Here is a 24,900-nt window from a genome sequence, read left to right as displayed (position 1 = left end):
ATTTTTTTTTTTTTTTTTTTTTGTGGTACGCGGGCCTCTCACTGTTGTGGCCTCTCCCGTTGCGGAGCACAGGCTCCAGACGCACAGGCTCAGCGGCCATGGCTCACGGGCCCAGCCGCTCCGTGGCATGTGGGGTCTTCCCGGACCGGGACACGAACCCGTGTCCCCTTCATCGGCAGGCGGATTCTCAACCACTGCGCCACCAGGGAAGCCCAATACCAATTTTTAAACCACGTGCATGTATTACTTTATTTTTAAATTTTTTATTATTAATTTTTAGTGGAGTATAGTTGCTTTACAGTGTTGTGTTAGTTTCTGCTGCACAGCAAAGTGAATCAGTTATATGAATACATATATCCTCTCTTTTTAAGATTTCCTTCCCCTTTAGGTCACCTCAGATCACTGAGTAGAACCTACTGTACTAGACAGTAGGTTCTCGTTAGTTATCTATTTTATACATACATAGTAGTGTATATATGTCAATCCCAATCTCCCAATTCGTCCCTCCCCCTTCCCCCCTTGGTAACCGTAAGTTTGTTCTCTACATCTGTGACTATTTCTGCTTTGCAAATAAGTTCATCTGTACCATTTTTCTAGATTCCCCATATAAGCGATGTTGTACGATATTTGTTTCTCTCTTTCTGACTTAACTTCACTCTGTATGACAGTCTCTGCAAATACTAGAATTTTTTGCGATTGTTGGCTGCACTGAGCAAGCATTTTCCCTGATGGCCCTGACCAGTGTATCACAGTGATCTTACCCCCAAGCCTGAATTTTCTCCTAAGATCCTTCTGCACGTTATGTTTCAGCCTCCGACTGGCGTTAGCCTTGCAGAAGAACTGAGTACGTTGCCATCTCCGTTTTCTGCCCCCTATTCTGGGCCAGGAGTCATCCTCCAGAACTGCTGTTTGGCCTTCCGCTGGTTGACTGAGCCCCTACTGCAGCTCAGGCCTGTTTCCTGAAAACTGGTTTTGGGCTAATGTTTCTTGTACTTGCTGTTGAAATCTGCCAGCCTCCATGCTGGCTTTTCCTAGGATGCATTCATCTGGGCTCATCAGTGCATTCCCCACCCCAAACTGTTTTCAGTGTTTACTGACCCATGGTCCTGAGAATATGGTTGTTTTTCGAGAGGTGTGCAGGAGGCAGTTTAGGAAATGCTGGCACAGTGTGAATGGGTCCCGCTGTTGATGTTTCTGCAGGCAGATGGCCTGCCTCCACATCTTAAAGATGACCTGAGATGGGTGAACTTTGATCTGAAAGTGAAATAGTTGACTATGTTAGCATGTGCCCTATTTTCAGATCTTGTTGTGAGGAGTGGAAATTTGGCTTCTTTTAAAAAATACATCAAAATGCTTTTGTACGGGACCAGACGGCTGATAGAAGACGCAAGGCACTGAATCTCAGTTTCTCTGCATCCTTTGATCACGTTCCCACCTTTCAATGAGAACAGAGAGCAAAAAACCCAGCCCTGGGCCCCAGGCTCGCACCCACCGTGACACACAGCTGCAGGGTTAGCCAATTACTGGAGGTTGTTTCTAGTATTCCAGCTTTGGGAGCTTAATTTACTGTTACTTTAAAAGTCTGTGTTGCCTTTCTACTTTGGGCAAAAAGTCCAACATTCTTACTTTGGATAACATCCAAGTTTTGCTCTTTCTTTTTCATAATGGCAAGCTTTAGTCGCTTGCTGGCTGACAGTGGAGGGCATCTATTTACCTCTCCTTATAGGTATACAAAATTCCCAATATTCGTTTAAAGAGAAAGACAATTATTTGATAATTTGAATAAATGAATATTTTAAATGATTCCAGAAAGACTTTACCTGCTGATAAATATTTAGTGTACCTATAATGAATAGACTGCATCTGTTTTCTCTCTTTTTCAGCCAGAGATTTTAGAGTCAACAAAGTCTCCAATATTTGCTTCCCCTCAAAGATGATAGCCTTAGGATTGACCCAAACCCAATCCCCATCACCCTGGTCAGTGGCCACTGGTCCATGTGACCACAGAATCACCCCAGCAGAGGGCTTGAGGTGGCATGAGGTGAGGATCAAGTTCCAACATGGCCTCAAGCAAATGATTTCCCTTTGCTGGGATTTGGTTTCTCCTTCTAGAAATCTGGTTTTGCTAATACCTCCCTCAAAGATGATTTTGTGGATTAACTTCTGTAACCCGTGTGAATGCACCAGGCACTTGGAGCAGTTGCTCTGGAAATTCTCATTTCCTTTCTTTACCCCAAATATGCTTACACGTAACAACCCAATAATAACCACAATCTTCTTCACTTTCTCTCTTCCCTGCCCCTAAGAGAAAGTCAGTGGACCAAAGACTCATGGGGCCAAGATTCTCCCTCTTGACAGTCATGCTGGAAGTTGTTCTTGTGGACTCTTAATTTATGCCAGCTTTGAATCTTCCACTTTCCCGTTACCTTGGCTGGGGATTATCTAAAGACACAGGTACACCTGCAGGACAGGGAGGACGAAGAATGATCTCACTGGGACTTGTCACTTCCGCGGTTCACTTAGGAGGAGGAACTTGTAGATTCAAATTACAATAGAACTCGAAGGAAGTTCTCAGTGTCTGGGGGAAAACTGTGTCAGAAGGTGCTACTTAAACCTTACGAATAATGTACTAGTAAAAGGAAACTCACAGTTATGAGACCAAACCCGTCTGTCTCGAGAGAAGTGCAGTGAAAACCAAAGGTGCCAGTCCAGGAGCTTTTGCCTGACCAACTGGCTGAATACTACAGCTAAATTGAGAATGCTGTCTGCATGGAGTGGGTTTTGTTTTACATTTCAGAAGTCTTCTATCTTATCTTCAAAATGAATGTCTGGGGACATTTTAGTTACTATTCTGCACTCATCTCTGCAGAAGCTTTACACACGTGATGCATTCACCACTTGCCTGCACAGACTGCCTCTTGGATGTCCACACAGCTCTCATGAAATGCAGACAGTGCTTTGTGAGTAGCAGCATATTTCTGATTGTGTAGGATTGGAAATTCAAGAGCCCATGAAGCAGTAAAATTAACTGCTCCAACTGTTTTTTTAAACAGCTTTTTTTGATACTGATTTTTCAGTTTGGTGCTATATTGAATTATGGTAGAATTCAAATACCATAAATTTGCCCAAAGTATACAATTCAGTGCTTTTTTTGTATATTCACAGAGTTGTGCATCCGTCACCACAGTCTAATTTTACAAAATTTTTGTCAATCCCTAAAAGAAACCCTACACTCATTAGCAGTCACTTCCAATGACCCCGACCCCCAACCTTAGGCAAGGACTAATCTACTATTTGTCTTTATAAATTTGCCTTTTCTGGCCATTTCATATCAATAAAAATCACACAATATGTTGTCTTTGTCACTGACATCATTCATTTAGCATAACGTTTTCCAGATTCATGCATGCTGTAGTATGTATCAGAATTCATTCCTTTTTATAGTCCAAATACTATTCCTTTGTGTGGATATACCACATTTTATTTATCCATTCATCAATTGAGGGACATTGGGTTGCTTTCACCTTTTGGTTATTGTGAGTAATGCTCCTGTTAGCAGTCATACACACACAAGTTTTTGTGAGGATGTATGTTTTAATGCCTTTAGCTAGGAGTGGAAATGCTGGGTCCTATGGTAACTGTATGTTTAATATTTTGAGGAACTGCCAAAAAGTTTTCCAAAGTGGCTGTAGCATCATACGTTCCCACCAGCAGTGTATATAAGTGTTCCAGTTTCTCCACGTCCTCGCCAATACTTGTTATTGTCTTTTTTATTATAGCCATCTGTTGAGTGTGAAGTGCTATCTGCTTGGGGTTTTGATTTGTATTTCTCTAATGACTCATGATATTGAGCATCTTTTTATGTGATTACTGGCCATTTGTATATTTTCTTCTTTTATTTTTTGTTTTTGGTTGCATTGGGTCTTTGTTGCTGCACTAGGGATTTCTCTAGTTGTGGTGAGCAGGGGCTACTCTTCGTTGCAGTGTGTGGGCTTCTCATTGCGGTGGCTTCTCTTGTTGCGGAGCACGGGCTCTAGGCACGCAGACTTCAGTAGTTGTGGCACGCAGTCTCAGTAGTTGTGGCTCACAGGCTCTAGAGTGCAGGCTCAGTGGTTGTGGTGCACGGGCTTAGTTGCTCCACGGCATGTGGGATCTTCCCAGACCAGGGCTTGAACCCGTGTCCCCTGCATTGGCAGGCAGATTCTTAACCACTGTGCCACCAGGGAAGTCCCCATTTGTATATCTTCTTTGAAGAAATGTCTATTCAATTCTTTACCCATTTAAAAAATTGAGTTATTCATCTTTTACTAGTGAGTTTCAAGTGTTCTTTATATACTCTGGCTACAATTCCCTTATCAGATATATGTTCTGAAAATATTTTCTCCCATTTTTTGAGTTGTCTTTTCACTTTATTGATAATGCCCTTTGAAGCACAAAAGTTTTTAATTTTGATGAAGTCCAGATACTTTTGTTTCTCCTTTTTGTTTTGTTGCTTTTGCTTTTGGTATCGTATCTAAGAAATCATTGACTAAACCAAGGTCATGAAGATTTACTCCTATGCTTTCTTCTAAGAGCGTTATAGTTTTAGCTCCTAGATTTAGGTTTATGATTCATTTTCAGTTAATTTTTGTGTATAGTGTAAGAAAGGACTACATTTTCATTCATTTGCATGTGGAGATCCCATTGTCCCAGTATTGTTTGTTGAAAAAAAACCCTATTCTTTCACCATTGATTTGTCTTGGCACCCTATTGAAAAACCGATGGACCACAAATGTAAGAATTTATTTCTGGACTTTCAGTTTTTTCCATTGATCTGTATGTCCATTCTATGTCAGTACCACACCTAATTACTGTAGCTATGTGGTAAGTTTTCAAATTGGGAAGTGTGAGTCCTATAACATTACTATTCTTTTTTGAGATTGTTTTGGCTATTCTGGGTCCCTTCTATTTCCATGTGAATTTTAGGAGAAATGTGTCAATTTCTGAAAAAAAGCTTGAATTTTGATGGGAATTTAATTGAATGTGTATATCAATTTGGGGAATATTGCCATCTTAATGATATTAAACCTTCCAATTAATAAACATGGTATGTCTTCCCATTTGTTTATATCTTCAATTTCTTTCAACAGTATTTTACAGTTTTCAGCATACAAGTCTTAAGCTTATTTTGATAAATTTTTTCCTAAGTATTTTATTGATTTTGGTGTTATTATAAATGAAATTGTTCTCTTAATTTTATTTTTGGATTATTTATTGTTAGTGTATAGAAATATAATTAAGTTCTGTATATTGATCTTGTATTCAGCAACAATTTTTGTATATTGATCTTGTATCCTTGTATCATGCTAAACTTGTTTATTAGTGCTAACAGATTTTTAGTTGATTCCTTAGGATTTTCTATATACAAAATCATGACATCTTCAAACAGATATAGCTTTACTTCTTCCGTTCCAATCTAGATATTGATACCTAAAGGACAATTATAAAATGTTCCTCTTTATATCTGGTAACATTTTTAAAATCTATTTTCTGATATTAGTTTATCCACTCCAGCTCTTATGGTTGCTGTCTGCAGGATATATCTTTTTACATCATTTTACTTTGAACTTATTTGTATTTTTGAATCTAAAGTATATCTCTTATAGAGATAATATTGTTTTTTTAAAAATAAATGTATTTATTTATTTGGCTGCGTTGGGTTTTCGTTGCTGCGTGTGGGCTTCCCTAGTTGCAGTGAGTGGGGGCTACTCTCCATTGTGGTGCACGGGCTTCTCATTGTGGTGGCTTCTCTTATTGCGGAGCACGGGCTCTAGGTGCACGGGCTTCAGCAGTTGTGGCACGCGGGCTTCAGTAGTTGTGGCTCGCGGGCTCTAGAGCACAGGCTCAGTAGTTGTTGCGCACGGGCTTAGTTGCTCCGCGGCATGTGGGATCTTCCCGGACCAGGGCTCGAACCTGTGTCCCCTGCATTGGCAGGCGGATTCTTAACCACTGTGTCACCAGGGAAGTCCTGAAAGAATATTGTTGAATCTTGTTTTTTAAATCTGGTATGACAATCTCTGCCTTTTTATTGGATATTTAATCCATTCAGATTTAATGTTACTATAGATGAGGCTGGATTTACACTTGCCATTTTGCTTTTTGGTTTTTTATATTTCATGTACTTTTTACTCCTCTGTTGCTCCTTTACTGCCTCAATTCACAGTAAGTGAATATTTTTCAGCGCAACATTTAAATTCTTTCAGTGAGTTTTAAAGGTATATTTTTTTGTGTTATTTTCTTAGTGGTTATTTTAGGGTTTAGGATATACATCTTAAGTTATTGGAATCTTCTGATTTATCTTAATTCCAGCAAGATGTAGAAACTTTACTGCTGTAGAGCTCTATTCCTTCCTTGCCTTTTTGTTTTATTATTGTTATACATATTACATCTATAAATTTTACAAACCTAACAATTTATTGTTATAGTTATTACTTTATATAATTTTATTTCTTTTATAGAAATAAGGGAAGAAAGGAGAATAAGTATACATTTATAAAGTTTGTTACATTAACCTTCTTATTTACCATTTCTGTATCTCTTATTTTTTTCCTGTGGATATGAGTTACCAGCTGGTGTCACTGCCTGTTCCAATACAGATTTGTTCCCATCTACCTCTTTCTTTGTGCAGTTATTGTCAAATGTATTATTACATTTCCATATGTTATAGGCATCACAATAAATTATATTCAAAATGTTCTATTTAAATGCTTTTAAAATCTGTTAAAAGAAGAAAGGAGAAGAAATATGTAATTACACCATCTTACATAATTGCCTGCATAATTACCTTTACTGGAGCTCCTTGTTCTTTGTGTGTGGATTTAAATTACTATCTGTTATAACTTGCTTTGAGCCTGAAGAACTTCCTTTAGTATTTCTTATAAGGTAGATCTAGAAATTAATTCTCAGTTTTTGTTCAGTGAAATCTGTTACTCCTGCAATGTACAGTCTCTGATGTCACACCTGAGCGGGTGCAGCCTTGAGCATGTGACTGTGTAGATGAGTGCTTGGGAGGACTGTGGCTGTGTCTACTGTCTCCTTCCCTCAGCTCCCCAATAAGCTTTGTTTATTGTTTCTTTTTTTTAATTAAAAAATTTTTTGTTGAAGTATAGTTGATGTAAAATATTATATAAGTTACAGGTGTACAACATAGTGATTCACAATTTTTAAAGGTTATGCTGCATTTATGGTTATTATAAACTATTGGCCATATTCCCCATGTTGTACAGTATATCCTTGTAACTTATTTTATACCTAATAGTTTGTACCTCTTAATCCCCTATGCCTACATTTCCTCTCCCCTCTTCCCTCTCCCCACTGGTAACCACTAGTTTGTTCTCTGTATCTGTGAGTCTGCTTCCTTTTTGTTATATTCACTATTTTGTTGTATTTTTTAGATTCCACGTATAAGTGATATCATACAGTGTTTGTCATTCTCTGTCTGACTTATTTCACTTAGCATAATGCCCTCTACGTCCATCCATGTTGCTGCAAATGACAAAATTTCATTATTTTTTATGGCTGAATAGTATTCCATTGTGTATATATACCGCATCTTCTTTATCCATTCATCTCTTGTTGGGCACTTAGATTGCTTCCATATCTTGGATGCTTAGCCATCTCTTTGCCTGATTCTTCATGTTAAACTTTTGGCTGACCTACCATTTCACTGAACTTATCATCTTTTAGCTTGTTGCTAAAAGAATTATAGAGCTACCAGCAACTCTTAGCAGCTCACCATTAAGGTCTCCACTGTTTGTAAAAACACTCACAGGCACGATCTTCTGCATGCTTTGTTCCAAAAACAGCTGGTTTCCTACACAAAGCTGCAGAGACCTCTGTTCTTACGGCCTGCCTCTCTTCCTGAGAGGAGCCTGTGTAATATTCAGAGCTGGGGGTGAGACAATGACTTGCTTCCCCTGATGTGACACCCCTGCAAGCAGGACTCTGGACAGGGATGGTAGCTCCTGGTTTTCCTAGCTTATCCTTCCTGGCATGAGACCTCCATCCTAGAAGCAAGCTGAGCCATGGATGCTCAGGATTCAGGATTCTTGACTTGCTGTGTCTGGAGTAGAGCTTCTGCCCCATGAATGGGGACTGGATGCAGAAGGGAGCTGCAGTCCTCTAGGCTGTATCTGCCTTGAGTAAAGCTTCTGTAATATGGAGCTGGGAGTGAACGGGTGGAGGGAATGAGAGATGCCAGTGGCCTGCATGAAGCCATAGCCCTAGACTGGGAGGTAGTGGGAGGGGGAGCCCCATCCTCTTGACTGCACCTGCCCAGAGTATAGCTCCCATCACACTGAGCTACTGGGAGAGGTGGGGGGAGGGGGATGAGGTTCAAATGATATTTAAGTTTAGATTTTTTTTGAACAGATGTTTCTCCATTTGCTTAATGTCCTCAGGATAATTTCCTGAGACTTTAAGAGTTGTTTTAGAAATAATTTTCAGTGTTTAAATGAAAATCGTTTGGGTATCAGTACCATTGTATGCAGGTCAGCAAAAGTAGTGGGGTCCAGCTGGGGATGAAAATTGGATTTCCCTTTTGAGCGAAGCTCAGAAGTGTGCTGTTATCTCAGGTTCAGTCCTGATAGAGGTGGTACGGGGACCCTGGTCTCCTGATCACTGGCAGGTTCTCTGGTCCAGTCTCCACTAGCCTCCCCAAGCCTCTTTGAAATACATTCACCCAGGCTGTCAGCTTGTGTTGCGTTCTTTGGTATCCCACGATTTGGATAATTTTCAGTATCCTAAGATCATACACAAAAACTTAAGATCATACACAAAAACTCAAATGACCTTGTGGAAGTTTATTTCCAGGCAGTATCCCTACAAAGCAGATGAATTATTTTTGTCACAGGCATAATAAATTGTTAATTTTGGAAATGTTTTCTGTAAGGAAAACAACTGCCAGATTATTTTCTTTTTAATTTTCAATTATGTGCAAGGATACATCAGTACAAAGAAATGAGATGGGCTTGTCATGACCCAGATGATAGCATTGCCCTTTGGGAACGCCCAGGAGAGGATTAGAGCTAGGTAACAGACTAGGCAGATAATTCTGGGCAAAATGTGGCAGTGAAATCTGCGTAGTGAGGGAAGAATGTCCCAAAATGAAGCCCTGGGAAACTGGCAGATGTGATAGGTCCCACGCAGGTCCACTGGTGACTGAGAGCAGCAAACCGATGGTGAGTTCTCTGGACAACTCCAGCTGAGAGAACTTTGCATTGCTGTGTTCTAGGCCTTGATGACAGATGTGTTCATCCAACACCTGACATCCAGATGCTGGACGTAAATGAGGCCCAGCAACTGGGTAGATAGAAACCGTTAGATGGAGGATGAAGTGTTTAGTTTTTTCTGGGAGGGGTAGTTATGACAATATAGACCCACTCAAAGAGATATTTTTCCCTTAAATAAATATTCCTTGAAGGCACATATGCCAACAGAATAGCAAAGTTTGCTTTTACTTATTATTTCAGTTTTAGAATCAAAGATGAAAAAGGATGCCTGGAAAAAGCTGTGTTTAGGGAGGCTCAGGACTTGCATTAATTTCCTGGCAGATTAGAGAATAAAGTGGGAGAGAGGTTAAACCAAGGACTTGTCTGCCAAGTCAATTGGAAGAAGGAAGATCAAGGGAATTGTCTGAAACCAGGGAATGGCTATTTTAAGCAGATAGGAACAAGAGTCTGTTCACCTTCATCGGTCCTTCTCCGGTCAGCCTAGTGGCACTTGCTGTGGTTAACTATGTTGGTATATTTATTTTGTATCCCACTGGGGTAGACCTACATCTCTCACCTTTCCTTATCTCTAAAGTTAAAACAAACCACAGAATTACATAGATGAAGGGGAAAAGTGACATGTCCTTTTGTATAGTTTTAAAAACGTTCCTCATAGGAAAAAAAGTCCCAAAGCAAAAGCGTTAAACTGATTATCCAAAAAATTTTAAATGTACATATTTCAAATGACACAGTAGAGAAATATCTAAACAAGTATGACTAACAATGGTTCATTTTCCATAATACATAAAAAGCCTCTATAAATAAATAAGAAAAATAGTAACATCAAAGTATATAAATAAATGAGCATATGATATGAGACAATTTTAAGAAGACTTATCCATGGCTTATAAACATGTAAACAAACTAACTTATTACTAATCAAAGAGAGATGAGTTAAAGTGAGATAACTTTTTGCTTTATTAAATTAGCAAAGACTTTTCAAAGGATAATACTCAGATCTGGTAGAAATGCATTAGGAAGAGCAAACGTATATACTAGGAGAAGGAATAAAAATTGATATACTCTTTCTGGAAAGTGAGTTGGTGATGTGTATCAAGGGCTTTAAAAAAAGGTTTACATGTTTTTGATCTAGTATTATTTTCTCTAGAAATTTACCCTAAGGAAATACTCATTAAAATTGTGACTTCTAGAATATTTAATGACATCGGAAATTGCATACAATGAAATTAGGTAAACAGAAAAGCAGGATATAGAACTTTCCTCCATATGTTACTAATCGAATATATTCATGTATGTTGGAGATATTCATTATCCCTTGATTGTCACAAGCATACTTGTTCATTTTATTTTTTCTGACATTGAAGTGTCTGTAACTGGTACACATGTATCGTGTAATCTTCCTTATTCATGATAGATTATCATTAAATTGGTGGTACATATTTAAGAACTTTTTTAAAGGGTGGAACTATGACATAGAGTAATTATATATTAACATTTATGCATGATTTTCTCTTTCTCCTTATCTCTATGTTTGTGGAAGCTAAATAAATCTAATATTATCAATCAGTTATCGCACTTCTGCCAGATGAACTTACTTAAAATTCAGATCTAAATATGTCATGTACTTCTGCGAAGCTGGAGAAGATGTACTTTTCCCTATTCCTTCCACTTAGAACAACTAAAAAGTCTAAACATTACATATAAAGCAGACATAAAATGACTCTGAAAGGTGGAGACAAGAAAGAAGACCAGCTAGGACCACCAGACCCAAGGGATGGCATGGTGGGGAGTTCCCTTGTTTTCTTTTTGACTCATATATTCTAGACTGGGTACTGGTGAAGCTGACAACCCAGAAACACTGGTCAGAAGGCAAAAAAAGAAGTCTGCTTTGTTTAGCCAAAGGACTAGGAAAAGACACTCAGCAAGACAGAAAACTTTTAGGCAGTACTGCTCTACTTTAGTCAAACACCACAGAAAGAACTGTGTTCCCTCCTACCCATGCCCACAAAGGCCAGGTGGGAAGCCTGGACTCTGCTCTGCCCATGCTATAACAAGCTGCACCAACTCTGCCACCACAGTGGTGTCAGAGAAGGCCAACCCAGGGAGCTGGGACTTTCATTCATGCCAGAAGGAAATTCACACCACCCCCTGGGGTGTCAGTAGAGACCAGTTGGGGAGTCTGGACATCCACCTGTACCCAGTACCTCCTCCCACCTCTTGCTGTGGTGGTGTCAGAGGAGGCCAAGTGGAAAGTCATAACTTTCACTGCCATTCGGCAATAATGACGGTCCATCCACCGCCATGTCACTGGAGGCTACATGGGGAGCCAGAATTCTCACCCCCTACCCAGCAATAGGAGGAACTCATCCCCCTCACTGGGGTGTCAACAGAGACCAAGTAGGGAACTTGGACTTCTCCCTCCACCTGTCAGTAATGACTCCTTTCATGTCAGAGAAATACAGAGGATTTAAATAAGATCCAGAGTCTCACAACATAACATGAAAATGTACCTGTTTCAGTAAAACATCACTTGTCATACCAAGAATCAAGAAGATTTCAAACTGAATGAGAAAACGTAGTCAATAGATACCAACACTGAAATGACAGAGATGTTAGAATAATTTGAAAAATAGTTTAAAGCAACCCTCATCAAAAATGCTTCAAGGAGCAATTACAGACACACTTGAAACATGAAAAAATAGAAAGTCTTGGCAAAGAAATGGAAGATATGAAGGAAAGCCAAATGGACTTTTAGAACAGAAAAATATTATAACCTAAATAAAAAACTCAGTGGATGGTGTCAGCATCAGAATGGAGGGGACAGAAGAAAGAATCAGTGAACTAGAAGATTTAAAAAGAGAGAGAATATCAATAAAACAAAGGGCTGGTTCTTTGAAAAGATCAATAAAATTGACAGACCTCTAGCAGCATTGTCAAAGAAAAAAACGAAAAAACAAATTACTAATATCAGGAATGAAACAGGGGATATTACTACAGACCCTGAAAACATCAAAAGGGTAATAAAACAATACTAGGAACAACTCTGTAAACAGAAATCTGAAAACTTAGATGAAATGGGCCAATGCTTTTAAAAACAAATACTGTAATTCAGCCCATATGTACGACAATTTGAATAACTCTATAACTATTAAGGAAATTGAATTAATTTAAAACCCCCTAAAAAAATCTTCAGGCCAGATGGTGTCATTGGAGAATTCTGCCAAACATTTAAAGAATTAACAATAATTATATACAGCTCTTCTACAAAATAGAAGAGGATGGAACACTTCCCAAATTCATTTTATGAAGCTAGGAGCATCCTGATTGCAAAGCCAAATAAAGACAATATAATAAAAGGAAATTACAGAACAATATCCCTCATAAATGTAGACACAAAAATCCTTAGCAAAATATTAAGAAATAGAATTTAGCAATGTAAAAAGAATTATGCACCATGACCAAATGGGGTTTATTCCAGGATGCAATGCTGGTTTAATATTCAGAAATCAATGTAGGGCTTCCCTGGTGGTGCAGTGGTTAAGAATCCGCCTGCCAATGCAGGGGACACGGGTTCGAGCCCTGGTCCAGGAAGATCCCACATGCTGCGGAGCAACTAAGCCCGTGTGCCACAACTACTGAGCCTGTGCTCTAGAGCCCTCAAGCCACAACTACTGAGCCCACGTGCCACAACTACTGAAGCCCGCGTGCCTAGACCCCGTGCTCCACAACAAGAGAAGCCACTGCAGTGAGAAGCCTGCACACCGCATCGAAGAGTAGCCCCCGCTCGCCGCAACTAGGGAAAGCCTGCGTGCGCCAACGAAGACCCAACACAGGCAAAAAAACACAAACAAACAAAAAAACACAATATAATCCACCATATTAATAGGCTAAAGGAGAAGAATTACATAATCATAATCACTTGGTGCAGAAGAAGCATTTTAAAGATTCAACATACATTCTTGGTAAAAAGTCCCATTTAAATAGGAATAATGAGAAATGTGCTCAACCTGTTAAGGAGCATCTACAAAATACATACAGGCATGCCTTGTTTTATTGTGCTTTGCTTCATTGCACTTTGCAGATGTTGTAGTTTTTTGGTTTTTTTTTTTTTTGCGGTACGCGGGCCTCTCACTGTTGTGGCCTCTCCCGTTGCGGAGCACAGGCTCCGGACGCGCAGGCTCAGCGGCCATGGCTCACGGGCCCAGCCGCTCCGCGGCACGTGGGATCTTCCCGGACCGGGGCGCGAACCCGTGTCCCCTGCATCGGCAGGCGGACTCTCAACCACTGCGCCACCAGGGAAGCTCTGGATGTTGTAGTTTTTTTACAAATTGAATGTTTGTGTCAACCCTGTGTTGAGCAAGTCTACGGGCACCATTTCCCCAACAATATTTGCTCACTTCGTGTCTCTGTGTCACATTTTGGCAATTCTCACAATATCTCAGGCTTTTTCATTATTATTATATTTGTGATAGTGATCTGTGATTGGTGATCTTTGATGTTACTACTACGACTCACTGAAGGTGCTGAGGATGGTTGGCATTTTTTAGCAATAAAGTTTGTTTAAATTAAGGTATATACATTTTTAAAGACATAATACTATTGCACATAATAGACTACAGCATAGTGTAAATTTAACTTTTATATACACTGGGAAACCAAAAAATTCACGTGATTTGCTTTATTTCAGTGGTCTAGATCTGAACCCACAAAATCCCAAGGTGTGCCTGTACAGTCAACATTAGACTTAATGGAGAAAGACAATGCTTTCCCCCTAAGATTGAGAAGGCAAGGATATCTGCTCTTACCACTGTTATTCAATATAGTGATCAGAGTTGTAGCTAGTACAATGAAGAAAGGGAAAAGCATATAGATTGGTAAGAAAGTAATAAAAGTGTTTCTATATTCAGATGACTTGAATGTTTATATAGAAAATCCCCAAATATTTACAGAAGTCCTAGAGCTAAGAACTGAGTTTCAACGTGGTCACCAGATACAAAATAAACATGCAGAAAGCAATTTTATTTTTATATACAATGAACACAAGGATACCAGAATTTAAAATATAAAATAATAACATTTACAATTGCTCATAAAAATTGAAATACTTATGGGCAAATTTAACACTTATATGCTGAAAACTGCAAAACACTGATGAAAGAAACCAAAGATCTAAATAAATGGAACGACCTACCGTGTTTATGGATTGAAAGACTCTGACGTTGTAGGCACCCTTACTTCTCAGGCTATGGATTGATAGGGAAAGTGGATGCAGCAGCCAGCCCTTGAGCTACTCAGGCATGTCCCATTGCCAAGAGCAGTCTAAAGCCAGACTAAAGCATTAAGAAATGGATGCCAGCCCTAAAGAGAACTTCATTACTTGGCTTTCATCTCCAGATGCTCAACCTCAGTGAAGGAGAACCCTGGAGGGTGTTGGGGCCTCAGTGTAGGTCTCCTTTCTCTCACTGTGGCCAGGCTTGTGTCTCCAAGATGATAGTAGGCTCTGGCTGGCTCTTTGGGCAGGCAGGATGCACATGGACCCTACGCCAGCCGTAGTACGGAGGGAAAAGAGGAGAGAAGGGCTGGCTCCCAAAGGGGTCAGCCCTCTTGCTTCCTCACGCTAATGACCAGAGTGCTGGGGGCTTCGCAGTACTTCTGCAGTGGTGCTGTTGATAGAAGATCTCTCTCTCTCTGCATAGATGATTTTTAAAAGTACGAAAATAATTCAACAGTGAAATCATTAGGCCACCCAGGGAGTTTCAGCTGTAATTTATAGCTCCATGTCTCCCGCCATTGTAATTTTGTTTTGCATTCATTAGGATGTGAGTTTTTTAAAAGAAAAATCTCAGTGAATCACAGTTCTGACGACTAACATTAACCACCGTGTCACTCACAGATATTACTAAGGCTATAATTCTGAAAAGTAAATGAATCTCCCTAGTGTGGGAACCATCTGAATAACATTCAGGTTCCTCTCTAGGGTAGGCTGATCGACTCTGGAAAGAATCTTCTGCTTCTATGGCAACATGATGTGAAGGAAGGCTCTCCCCGCACCACCTTCCCTGGCTTTATTTTGTCCACCTTGTCCCTCCCTGGAATTTGGGAAGAAGAAAACTGGCTGGTGTTCTTGGGTACATAGAAAGGCAGGTGCTTTTCGAAAGCTTCATGTGCTTTCCAACACACACACACACACACACACACACACACACACACACACACTTTTCTAACATATTAGTTGACAGCTTGTTTTCTTTTCTGTCAGCAATTTCATTATCTTTAATGTTGAGTGGAAGAGACTTTCCTCTTCACCCTGAAAATCTTTTCACAACAGCTTTAGTGATGCAGAATAGATTAGTGCTTTGTTTGGGTGAAAGAAAGTGTTTCTTTTGGGAAAATTTTAAATGGCTTTCCTAGATCAAGGATGAATAGAATAGAGGGTGATCCTAGGAACTTGGGGTAATGGTAATGACTGTGGTGATGACACCTGCCATGCCTTGAACACCTACTATGTGTCAGGCGCGGGCAATGTCTCCCTTCGTCCCCTCTGTCATTGCCAGCCCCGATTTAGGACTGAGGCACCCGAGCCTCAGTGAGTTTGTGTAACTTGCCCAGGAGAAAACGATAGGGGTCAGAGTCTGTATGCAAGCCAGGTTTGTCTGATCCAAAGCCTGGGATTTAACCACTTTGTCCTGCCTCCCCTCCTGTGATGCCTGGGATGAAGTGTTGTTGACTTGGTCCCAGGATGGCCTCCTGGGGGCAGCAGGAAGCTCCAGAAGAGGATAAGTACAAACTCAGCAGAGAGGTAGCCAGGTTCTCTTGTGTTTTATTGTGAAGGCGTTTGAGCCACAGTGTGTCAGGTCGGACCCCTCTTGCTGGTGTAACTGAACCCTCAGAGAAGAAGCTGGAGTTGGTCGACCTTCAGATCCAAGGTGACCCAGGACTGGCTCTCTGCTGGTCCTTCACATGAGGTCAGCGTCACTGTGGTTACAGCCCAGGGTTATGATGTTGGCCAGAAGTGGCCCACACAATAGAAATATGGAGACAGGGTCACAGGGATACTCTGCCTCCTGTTGTCTCTTATCTGAGGGACTTCTGGGGTCTCTACTGGGGTCATCCATCCACTGATGGGAGGAAGTGGCCTGATCCCAACCTCTTGTGGTTCTGTAGCCTGCTCTCCCAGTGCTAGTGGATGGGGAGACAGTCTTTGCAGCCTAGGGTAGCAGAATGTCAGTCCCCACCAGGCCATGACTGGTCACGATTTTAGACCCATGAGTTTCCTGTTGGGGAAGGGCCTTTATGTTCCTGGGTTTTGATTTGGTGTGACCTTTGAGAATGGGAAAAGGCTGTTTGTCTCTGCACTCTGTGGCCAAGAAAACACGGACTCTAGTGTCTGTGTCTGTGTGTTTGGGGTGGCGGTCCCTGCTCTTTCTATATACCTTTGGACACAGATACCAAAGCACCCTCATTTTTTCTGTATCTGAAATATTCTCATGTTTAAAAATTGTCATTTTCACTGACCCCATCACAACCACTGAGGTTCATCTGTTCTTTTCTGTGGTTGGATTGAAAGACTGCTAAGGGGTGGGAGAAAAAACGGGGTCTGGAAGGTGCAAAAGGTATTTGTTGGGATCTCTGCAGGATTGGAAGGGCACTTTGAGAACTCTTCCTTGGGACCATGTTGCATATTTAATCACAACCAAGGCTACTATTAAAGCAGCACTTATCTATAGACTACATACGTATACCTCTCCCATCTCTCCTACAGATGGACTGAAAATTGCCCATTTGAAGAATGACACCTAAAAACATGGTGGAGGTCACATGTGGAACCTGATGTTTAAGGCAGGATTGCTTTGTCAGAGCCCGAGGGCAAACTAGTAAATGTTCAACTTAAAAAAAAAAAAAAAAGTAGCTAAATTTGTGTGCCCAGCCCCTTCTGTGATCCCAGACTTGACCCCAGCTTGGGTTTGGTTGGGACTGGGTTTGGTGAGGCTTGGGGCTGGAAGTCACGTGTCTATTCTACACATTACCGGATAATAAGTAGCCAGGTTATTACATCCTGGCCGGCCAGCTGAACCCAATCTGCTGGGTCCAACCGGTGCCATTAAAATATACTGCTTTGGGAACTCTTCTCAATAGTCTGTAATGAGCTATATGGGAAAAGAATCTAAAAAAGAGTAGATATATGTATATGTGTAACTGATACACTTTGCCGTACAGCAGAAACTAACGCAGCATTGTAAATCAGCTATACCCTAATAAAAATGTTAAAAAATATCCTGCTTTGTAACATATTTTCCCTCTGGGTTTCTATGTCCAGGAACATCACAAAGAAGGGGAGAATTAGGGACAGATGGGCTGTGGGCTCTCCGAGAGGCTGGGGGGGTCTCCACTGGGGCCAGTGAGAATGGGGCACAGTGGTCCACCTCTGGGCCACTCACGGGCTCCCTGAATCCTCTCTGTGGCTGAGTTATTAACGAGGGCAGGTGGCCACAGGGACTGTGGCCGGGGCTGAGGAATCTGCTCAGCTCTTGTCTACAGAGGTCAGCCCTTTGACAGAGAAGGAGGAGAGTTCTGTCCTCTGGCAGCCGGGATGCCTGTGAACCAGCTTGCACCCCCAGAAGTCTCAGGATCAGGGATGGAGGCCCAGCCACAGAACTCTCTTTCTTCCCGTTTGACTGGCTGTCATTCAGAGCAGGCTGATGCAATGATGCTGCAGAGCAAGAAACACGCAAAGCAATTATCTTTTTAGTAGGTCACTGGCCTCCTTTGGGAGAAGAGACCAAAGGGAGGGCTGGGGAGGCAGGCAGCCCGGCCTTCCCCAGAGGCTGCGCGTGCAGTAGCTGCGTGGGTGATTAATAGCTGTGTCACTTTCCATGAATGTTGCTTTAAGCGGCCGTGTTCAAAACTGAGTGGGAACAAAATAAAACAACCCCAAAATAAATGTTTCCTCCAGTCCTTGTGAGTTGCTGGAATCCAGAAATAGCTTCTCAAATCTATCATTTTAAATGGCATCGTTCACAGCCCTCTCGCATGGAGACTGGGATGCAGACGCATCACTTTCTCTTTTTAAAGACCATGAAAAATTTGAGCTCCGTGACTTTGGGGTTGTTTTCCGGTCCTGAAATAAAAATTATGTTTACAGAGAAAAATACAGCCTTTACATGGGTTTTTAAAGAAAAATAGTAACCCAGTGGAGGAAAAGGACAGGAAGAATACTGTGTCCGTATAGATCATGAACTGGAACAGTAAAAACGTCTGGCAGGCAGTAATTGCTGGCCAGCTGCAGGGATTGTGGTCCTGTGAGTTGTGTTCAGGGCAGGGTGCCAGGATGCTGGCAACCGGAGGACCGGCCTGGACCATCCCAGCCCTCCGTGAAGTCGACTGGGGCCTGAGTGTGTAAATAAGAGGGTGACCTCCGCCAGCCAAGTTCTCTCAGAGCACAGAGTCTTGAGGCCGCCTCTCTCTGCTGCCTCTGTTGGAACCAGGCTGCTGGCTTGGGGATGGATGGTGGCAGTCTTAGGGATGACTCTGGCTGCATCTCTGGTCAGGAGAAGGGTCATTAGCCTTGAGTGTCATATTGATACTCTCCCCTGGAGAAGCCAGAGAGCACATGTGAAGGGTGAGAAGCCCATGGGAACCTCCTGGCTCAGTGCTTGGGGGACTGTCAGTGTCTCGGGCCAGAGAAAGGGAGGGAAAGAGTGTGGGCGCTGCCTGCCTTCTGCCCACTCATTTGTTCCTTTCTTGAAGAAAACCCAACCCCAGACCAGCCGTGGGTGGGCTCTTGGGCATAAGGACGGGGTGGGTTCCTCATCTTAGTTGCTTAGTTGCTCCATCTCTGTCGTAACTGCCCACTGGCTCCCACTCAGTACTCCGGTGTCTGTCACTTGGGCTTTTATCAGAACATCTGTGAACGAGCAACCATTCCAAAGAGATGTGGAGGGATGGGTGCTGGAGGAGTTGGGTGTGTTGCTGCTGGGAGATGGCAGGACACTCCATCTGTCACCTTGCTTTCAGTCTCTCCTGCCCACTCACACCTGGGCAGGCTGGGGCACCTGAAGACAGACAGGCCTACCCTCGGTGAGCTGTGAGTCTTGGCCCCAGGTGCTGTTTTAAAATCCTAGGTTGGGGCTTCCCTGGTGGCACAGTGGTTAAGAATCCACCTGCCAATGCAGGGGACACGGGTTCGAGCCCTGGTCCGGGACGATCCCACACGCCGCGGAGCAACGAAGCCCGTGCGCCACAACTACTGAGCCTGAGCTCCAGAGCCCACGAGCCACAACTCCCGAAGCCCGCGTGCCTAGAGCCCATGCTCTGCGACAAGAGAAGCCACCGCAGTGAGAAGCCCGCTCGCTGCAACGAAGAGTAGCCCCCGCTCGTCACAACTAGAGAAAGCCCGCGCACAGCAACGAAGACCCAATGCAGCCAAAAATAAATAAATAAAATAAAATAAGTTAAAAAAAAATAAAACCATAGGTTGTATTAATTGTTTAGGTATGGTGACAGGAGACGACACATCAGGAGCCCGCTGCCATTGAAAACATAGCTTGTTATTTGCAGTTCCCAAGAGGCGGAGGGATGCCGTGCCATGTAGGGCCACCTGGGGAGGCACCAGGGACAGTCAGGGGTCAGAGGGAGTGAGGACAAGAGCTTTTATTGGGGGAAGGCATGGGTGAGGCAGGATAAGCAGGCTAAGCAGGTTCAGGATTTTTTGGTTTAGGCTAGTTTGAATGATTTCAGCAGGTTTGGGGGCCCTGGGGGCTGTCCTAGTGGTCTGGCCAGGGGGAGATTGGGGCAGGGGGACAGTGGTCCAGAGTGAAAGAGCCCCTGAAGGGAGGTGGTGGGGATACGGGCTCTGGATTGGCTAGCTGGCAATGAAAGATGTAATCCTTTGCTCTCTCAAGGAATTGGCAAGTCCTGGGAGGGGCAGTCCCTCCAGGGTCAGCAAGGGCCCAGATGGCAGCGCATCAAAACATGTGGTTAATACAGGTGCACATAGCGCCAGCATGAAAGGGGAAAGTGCTCCCATGTGGGAGGAGTAACAGATGAAATGCTCGGGGCGGTCTGGGGAGAAGCAGCTGCCTGCTTTGATGGCTTTGGTTTGGTGTTTGAAGGGGTGAGTCCAGAGAGGGGAGGACGTCTCCATGGGAGGAGGGGACTGAGCCACCAAAAATATGACGCGTGGTAGTTAGGGGTGAGGCTGGCTGCAGGCAGAGAGCCTGCCTGGACAGAGGTCCAGTACGGGAGGGCGTCTGCGGGGCTTAGCAGGAAACAGTTGGGACACTCAAGTAAGGCCGAAGCAGGTCTTGAATGCCAAGCTGAGGCATTTGGATTTTATTCCGGATGAGCTGCCAGGGCTGTTTTGCCCTTAGGAATTCTCCTAGTGCATTCATAGACTCATACAGAATGACTCCGCTTGGCTGTGTATCATAATCACAGAACTTAATTAACAAATTAGGATGCTGATGTAAATTTATTCTGGATGAAAAATAGAAATCCACTGTGGCAGGGCTTGAAAATGCAGTGCCTCCCAGGCTTGCAGGTAATGTCGGGGAGTGGAGAGGGTTCTGGGGATCGTGGGGGGGGCGGCCGTGCCCCCAATGGAGGGGTTGACGGCCTCAGACCCCCAGGGAATCACATCACGGGAATGGGGTCCAGCATTGCCAGAGCTTCTTTGTTTTCAAGAAAGGCTGGAAATGCAGATTCTTGTTGTGAAATCACTTGGTCGCTTGGCAATGCATTAGCTAAACTCCGTCCTCCCTATCAGCACAGTGAAAGGCACTGAGAAGCCAGCACCGTGGACCCTTGGTGGCCTCTTTCTGCTCTCCCGTCACCCCAGTTGAATTGTGAGGGTCAAAGAGGAAAGGGGGTGATTTCAAGGTGTACCTCCATTGGGGAACCAAGGCGCGGCAGGTCAGGGGTCAGATCTGGCATCCAGAGACCTTCCGTGAGGTCCGAGTGAGCCGCTCTGTGGTGCTTCATTGGTATTTCCTCGTTGCCAAAACTCATTAATTCTTTCATTCATTCAGTGAATATTGAGCGCCTGCTGAGTGACAGCCAAGACCAGCACTACACACACAAAATCAGAAAATGTGATGGGATACTGTCTCAAAGTATATTCTCGTTGTAATATTTTTCAGCAAAACAAAACCTAAAAGCCGCTGTGATCAGTCCCTTATTTTGCTGTTGCCATGTGGGTGATGCTTCCTGCAGTGATGCTCTGTCTGGCACCAAAGGAGGAAATACTGGTGACCGACAGGGTGGGCTGAGGGGGTGATGGGGAGAAGGGACGCACGAGGCTCTCCCTGCCTGCGCCACCTGGGCCGCTTCCGTCCGTGTCCTGGGCTGTGAGCTTCAGGCCACGAGCTCCGTGGCCGGGCCTGAGCCTTCTTGACCCTGGGGGATGCCTGGCGCCTCGGGTGATGCTGGCACCGAGCAGAGGCCCGCAGACGTCCCCCAGGGGAGTGAATCGCGTGTGGTGATGGCTGGTTTCGGTGGAGAAGAGTTTAGCCACAACGACCATAGGAAAAGTTCCAGTAGAAACACAGCATTTCGAAATGCAACTTAAGAGAGTGGGCACAGATGGAGTTTGTAGAATGACCTGACATTATGGTGACACCATTATTGGGTCTGCGACTGTTGGTTTCACGATGATCCAGCAAAAGCTGAGAGGTTTTCCTACGGACTGTCGTCAGGCTCCTTTGGCACCGTGCCCTGTTGTGGTTGGGATGGACGGAGGGCATGGGCAAAGGCAGGGTGGGGTCATGTTCCTCAGACGACTATCTGTGGGGTGGTTAGATGGCGTCTGGGGAAGCTATGCTCGTAGAAAACGAGCCTGCGCTCACAGTGTGCCTGTGTGTGCTTGGTGTTAGGTCTGTCCTCACTGCCTCCCACATGAGAGGGCCAGGTTGTGAATTCTAGATGCTTTATGAACTAAAAAGATCATGGTACCCTCCTTTTAGTGACAAATAAGGAGAACACTGAAGCATGCAGTTATGACCCAGAAAGTATCAAACATAAAATTTTTAAAAATTTGCTGTTTCCTCTCTCTCCTTGAGTGATTGATGGGTCTCCTCATTTCATTGACGTCTGAAGCACAGGTTCGCCCTGCCTGTTGGATAACCTAGCACGATGTGCACCTGTGTGCGTACGTCTGCGGATGTGTGCACGTGTGTGTGGGTGTGGAATGTTTCAGAAATCGATGTTAAGATCGGAGCTGTTCGCAGAAGGGAGGCTGCCAAGCCCAGGATGGTAGGGCATCAGCCTGCGTGGGGCAGGGGGGTGACCTAGACAGGCCGGGCTTGTGCTTTCTGCAGCCGCGGGATTCTGTAAGATTAACCCACGGGTGATGCCTGGGGACAGTCCCACCCCACTTGACAAGCTGCTCTGAGGAGGACCTCCGTTCACCCCTACACGGCTGCATCAGAGCGAAAGGCAGGGCTGTCCACAGGGCACGGGGTTTAAGGAAGGATGTGGAGAACACCTTTTGCACGAGGACCTGCAGGGGAGGATTTAGGTGGGCTGAAAATAATGACCCGCCTGTGAATCTGACAGAAGCACCGGGGTTGGCGTGGCCTCCTTGTTGAGACTGTCCTTTTGAAATATGTTCTAGGGTATCATTGCTGTCCTAGTAATTGTGTCAGGAACTTAGTAAAGCTGAATAATTAATGATCGCAGGGCACTAGGAACTATAAAATGCCACGTAAATGTTAAGGAGTAAAAATTACCCTGTGTATTAAGTAGATAACACTGCTTTAAAAATATTCCATGGTGGGAAGGTTAATTTCCGGAGCAGCAGAAAAGCTTTTTGTTGGACTATCTTCAGAAACTTTTGCCGTCTTAAGTACATTTTAGGAGACTGAGGCATTCTGTCTCTGAAGTATTTGAAAGACAAATGGCTGTTTGGGATGATGTTGCCTATTGGATTTTGGTAAAGTTGTGTATGTTTGATTCTCTCTAGCCAGAGGCAGTTTGGGCCCAAAGCCGAGGAAGAGATCAAGATTACTGACCACCAAACACAGACCCTGCGGCTTACGCCTCACCTGGCCACGGCCTTGGCCCTGACCTTCGCCAGCAGGTGAGATGCCTCTGGGGGTTTGCCCTCTTGAGGAGAGTCTGTGGCTCTGGCTTTAATAGGAGGGAGAGGAGAGAGGCAGGCAGGGCCTTCACATTTTTGCTTTTGTAAAAATTTTTTGATTTTTTAAAAATTTACTTTTAACTGTGAACACGAAAGAGTCTGTGGTTAAAATCCAGTGCTCAGGTTAAACTTGACATCTGAATCTTGGTAATCCATATATCCTGATGATGGGGTCCACGAATTCTAAAAGAAACAGACTCAAACAGTTAAAATTTCTCTACCTCTGAAAACGGTTCTAATTTATACTAATATTTTCAAAAATAGGTCAAGATGCGTACATTTGGTGGTGGGCTATTGAATAAAAGAGCAGTAATAATACTGTAAATTCACACAGAACTTCACATTTTACAGCTGTCTCTTCTTATCTTTGTCTCATAAGCCTAGACATTGCCTGGGCAGTTGTGGGTCATTACCACATGGTAAAGATCAAAAATTAGGAGATTTGCCTAAGATCACAGGGTCCAGGAGTGGGTGGGCTGGGAATGTAACTCCAGACTTTGGACCCTTATCTGTGTTCTTTCCTCCCTCTGCAATCCTGCTTCTTGTGGGAACTACAAGAATTAATTTCCGAATAATTTAGAACTGGCGTGTGTGTGAAACTGACCACACCAATGGGTAAACTGGTGCCAGGGTTTATGAAAAGAAGATGATTGGAGAGACTCTGCCTATAGTGTGCTGCTGGCTTGTGGGGCTGCTCGGTTGCTGCTGGCCTGGCTGGGAGGAGCTTGGGTGGGCGCCCCTCTGCCCTTATGCACTCAACGCTGGGATACCGGGGTGTGTGAACAGTGAATCCTGCAGACCGAGCTTCCGAAGCAGCACTAAGATTGATCCAAGCCACCTGGAAGAAAATGTAAATCACTCACATCTAACGTCTTCCTTAAAATATTCTTGAATGCCTTTGGGGGTTTAATTTGCATATTGTAAAATGCACAGATTTTATTGCTCAATGAGTTTTGACAAGCATATACACTGGTGTGATGAACACTTAAACCGAATATAAAACAGTTCCATCACTCCACAAGGTTCCCTCGTGCCCCTCTGCAAGTTGCCCCACTCACCGCCACAGCAGAGACAACCACCTTTCTGATTTCTATCCCGATAGCTTTTTTGGCCTGTTCTTGGCCTTCATATAAATGGAATCATACAGTATGTCTTTGTGGGTGTGTCCAGCTTGTTTCGTTCAGTGGAATGTCTTGATGTTCTTCAGTGTTGTTGAGAGTTTAATTTTTATTGCTGAGTAGTAACAGTCAGTGAATAAACCACATTTTTTTAAATCCATTTCTGTCACTGATGAACATTCAGGTTGTTTCCAGGCTTTTAGCTACTATGAATAAGCCACAGTGAATATTCTAACACACGTTTTTCATTTTTCTTAGGGTAAATGCTTAGAGAGGACTTGCTGGGTGTTGGGTATGTGTATGTATGTCTAACTTCATAAGAAACTACCTGTTTTTCAGAGAGGTAGTACCATTTTATGCTCTCTTGGGCGATACATGG

General features: G+C 43.4%; 1 protein-coding gene across 1 annotated transcript in view; it reads left to right on the top strand.

Moving 5' to 3' along the window:
• The window catches only part of ACOXL (acyl-CoA oxidase like), a 241,988-nt gene that overhangs the window by 151,459 nt on the left and 65,629 nt on the right, over positions 1-24,900 (top strand). Inside the window, 1 exon segment of the mRNA XM_028497132.1 lies at positions 23,227-23,343. Within this exon segment, the coding sequence (XP_028352933.1) occupies positions 23,227-23,343 (117 nt within the window).

The sequence above is a fragment of the Physeter macrocephalus genome, chromosome 12 (genome assembly GCF_002837175.3).
Source record: "Physeter macrocephalus isolate SW-GA chromosome 12, ASM283717v5, whole genome shotgun sequence".
Taxonomy (NCBI): Eukaryota; Metazoa; Chordata; class Mammalia; order Artiodactyla; family Physeteridae; genus Physeter; species Physeter macrocephalus.
The sequence above is the reverse complement of the archived record's forward strand: the minus strand, read 5'-3'. Positions and strand labels throughout refer to the sequence as shown.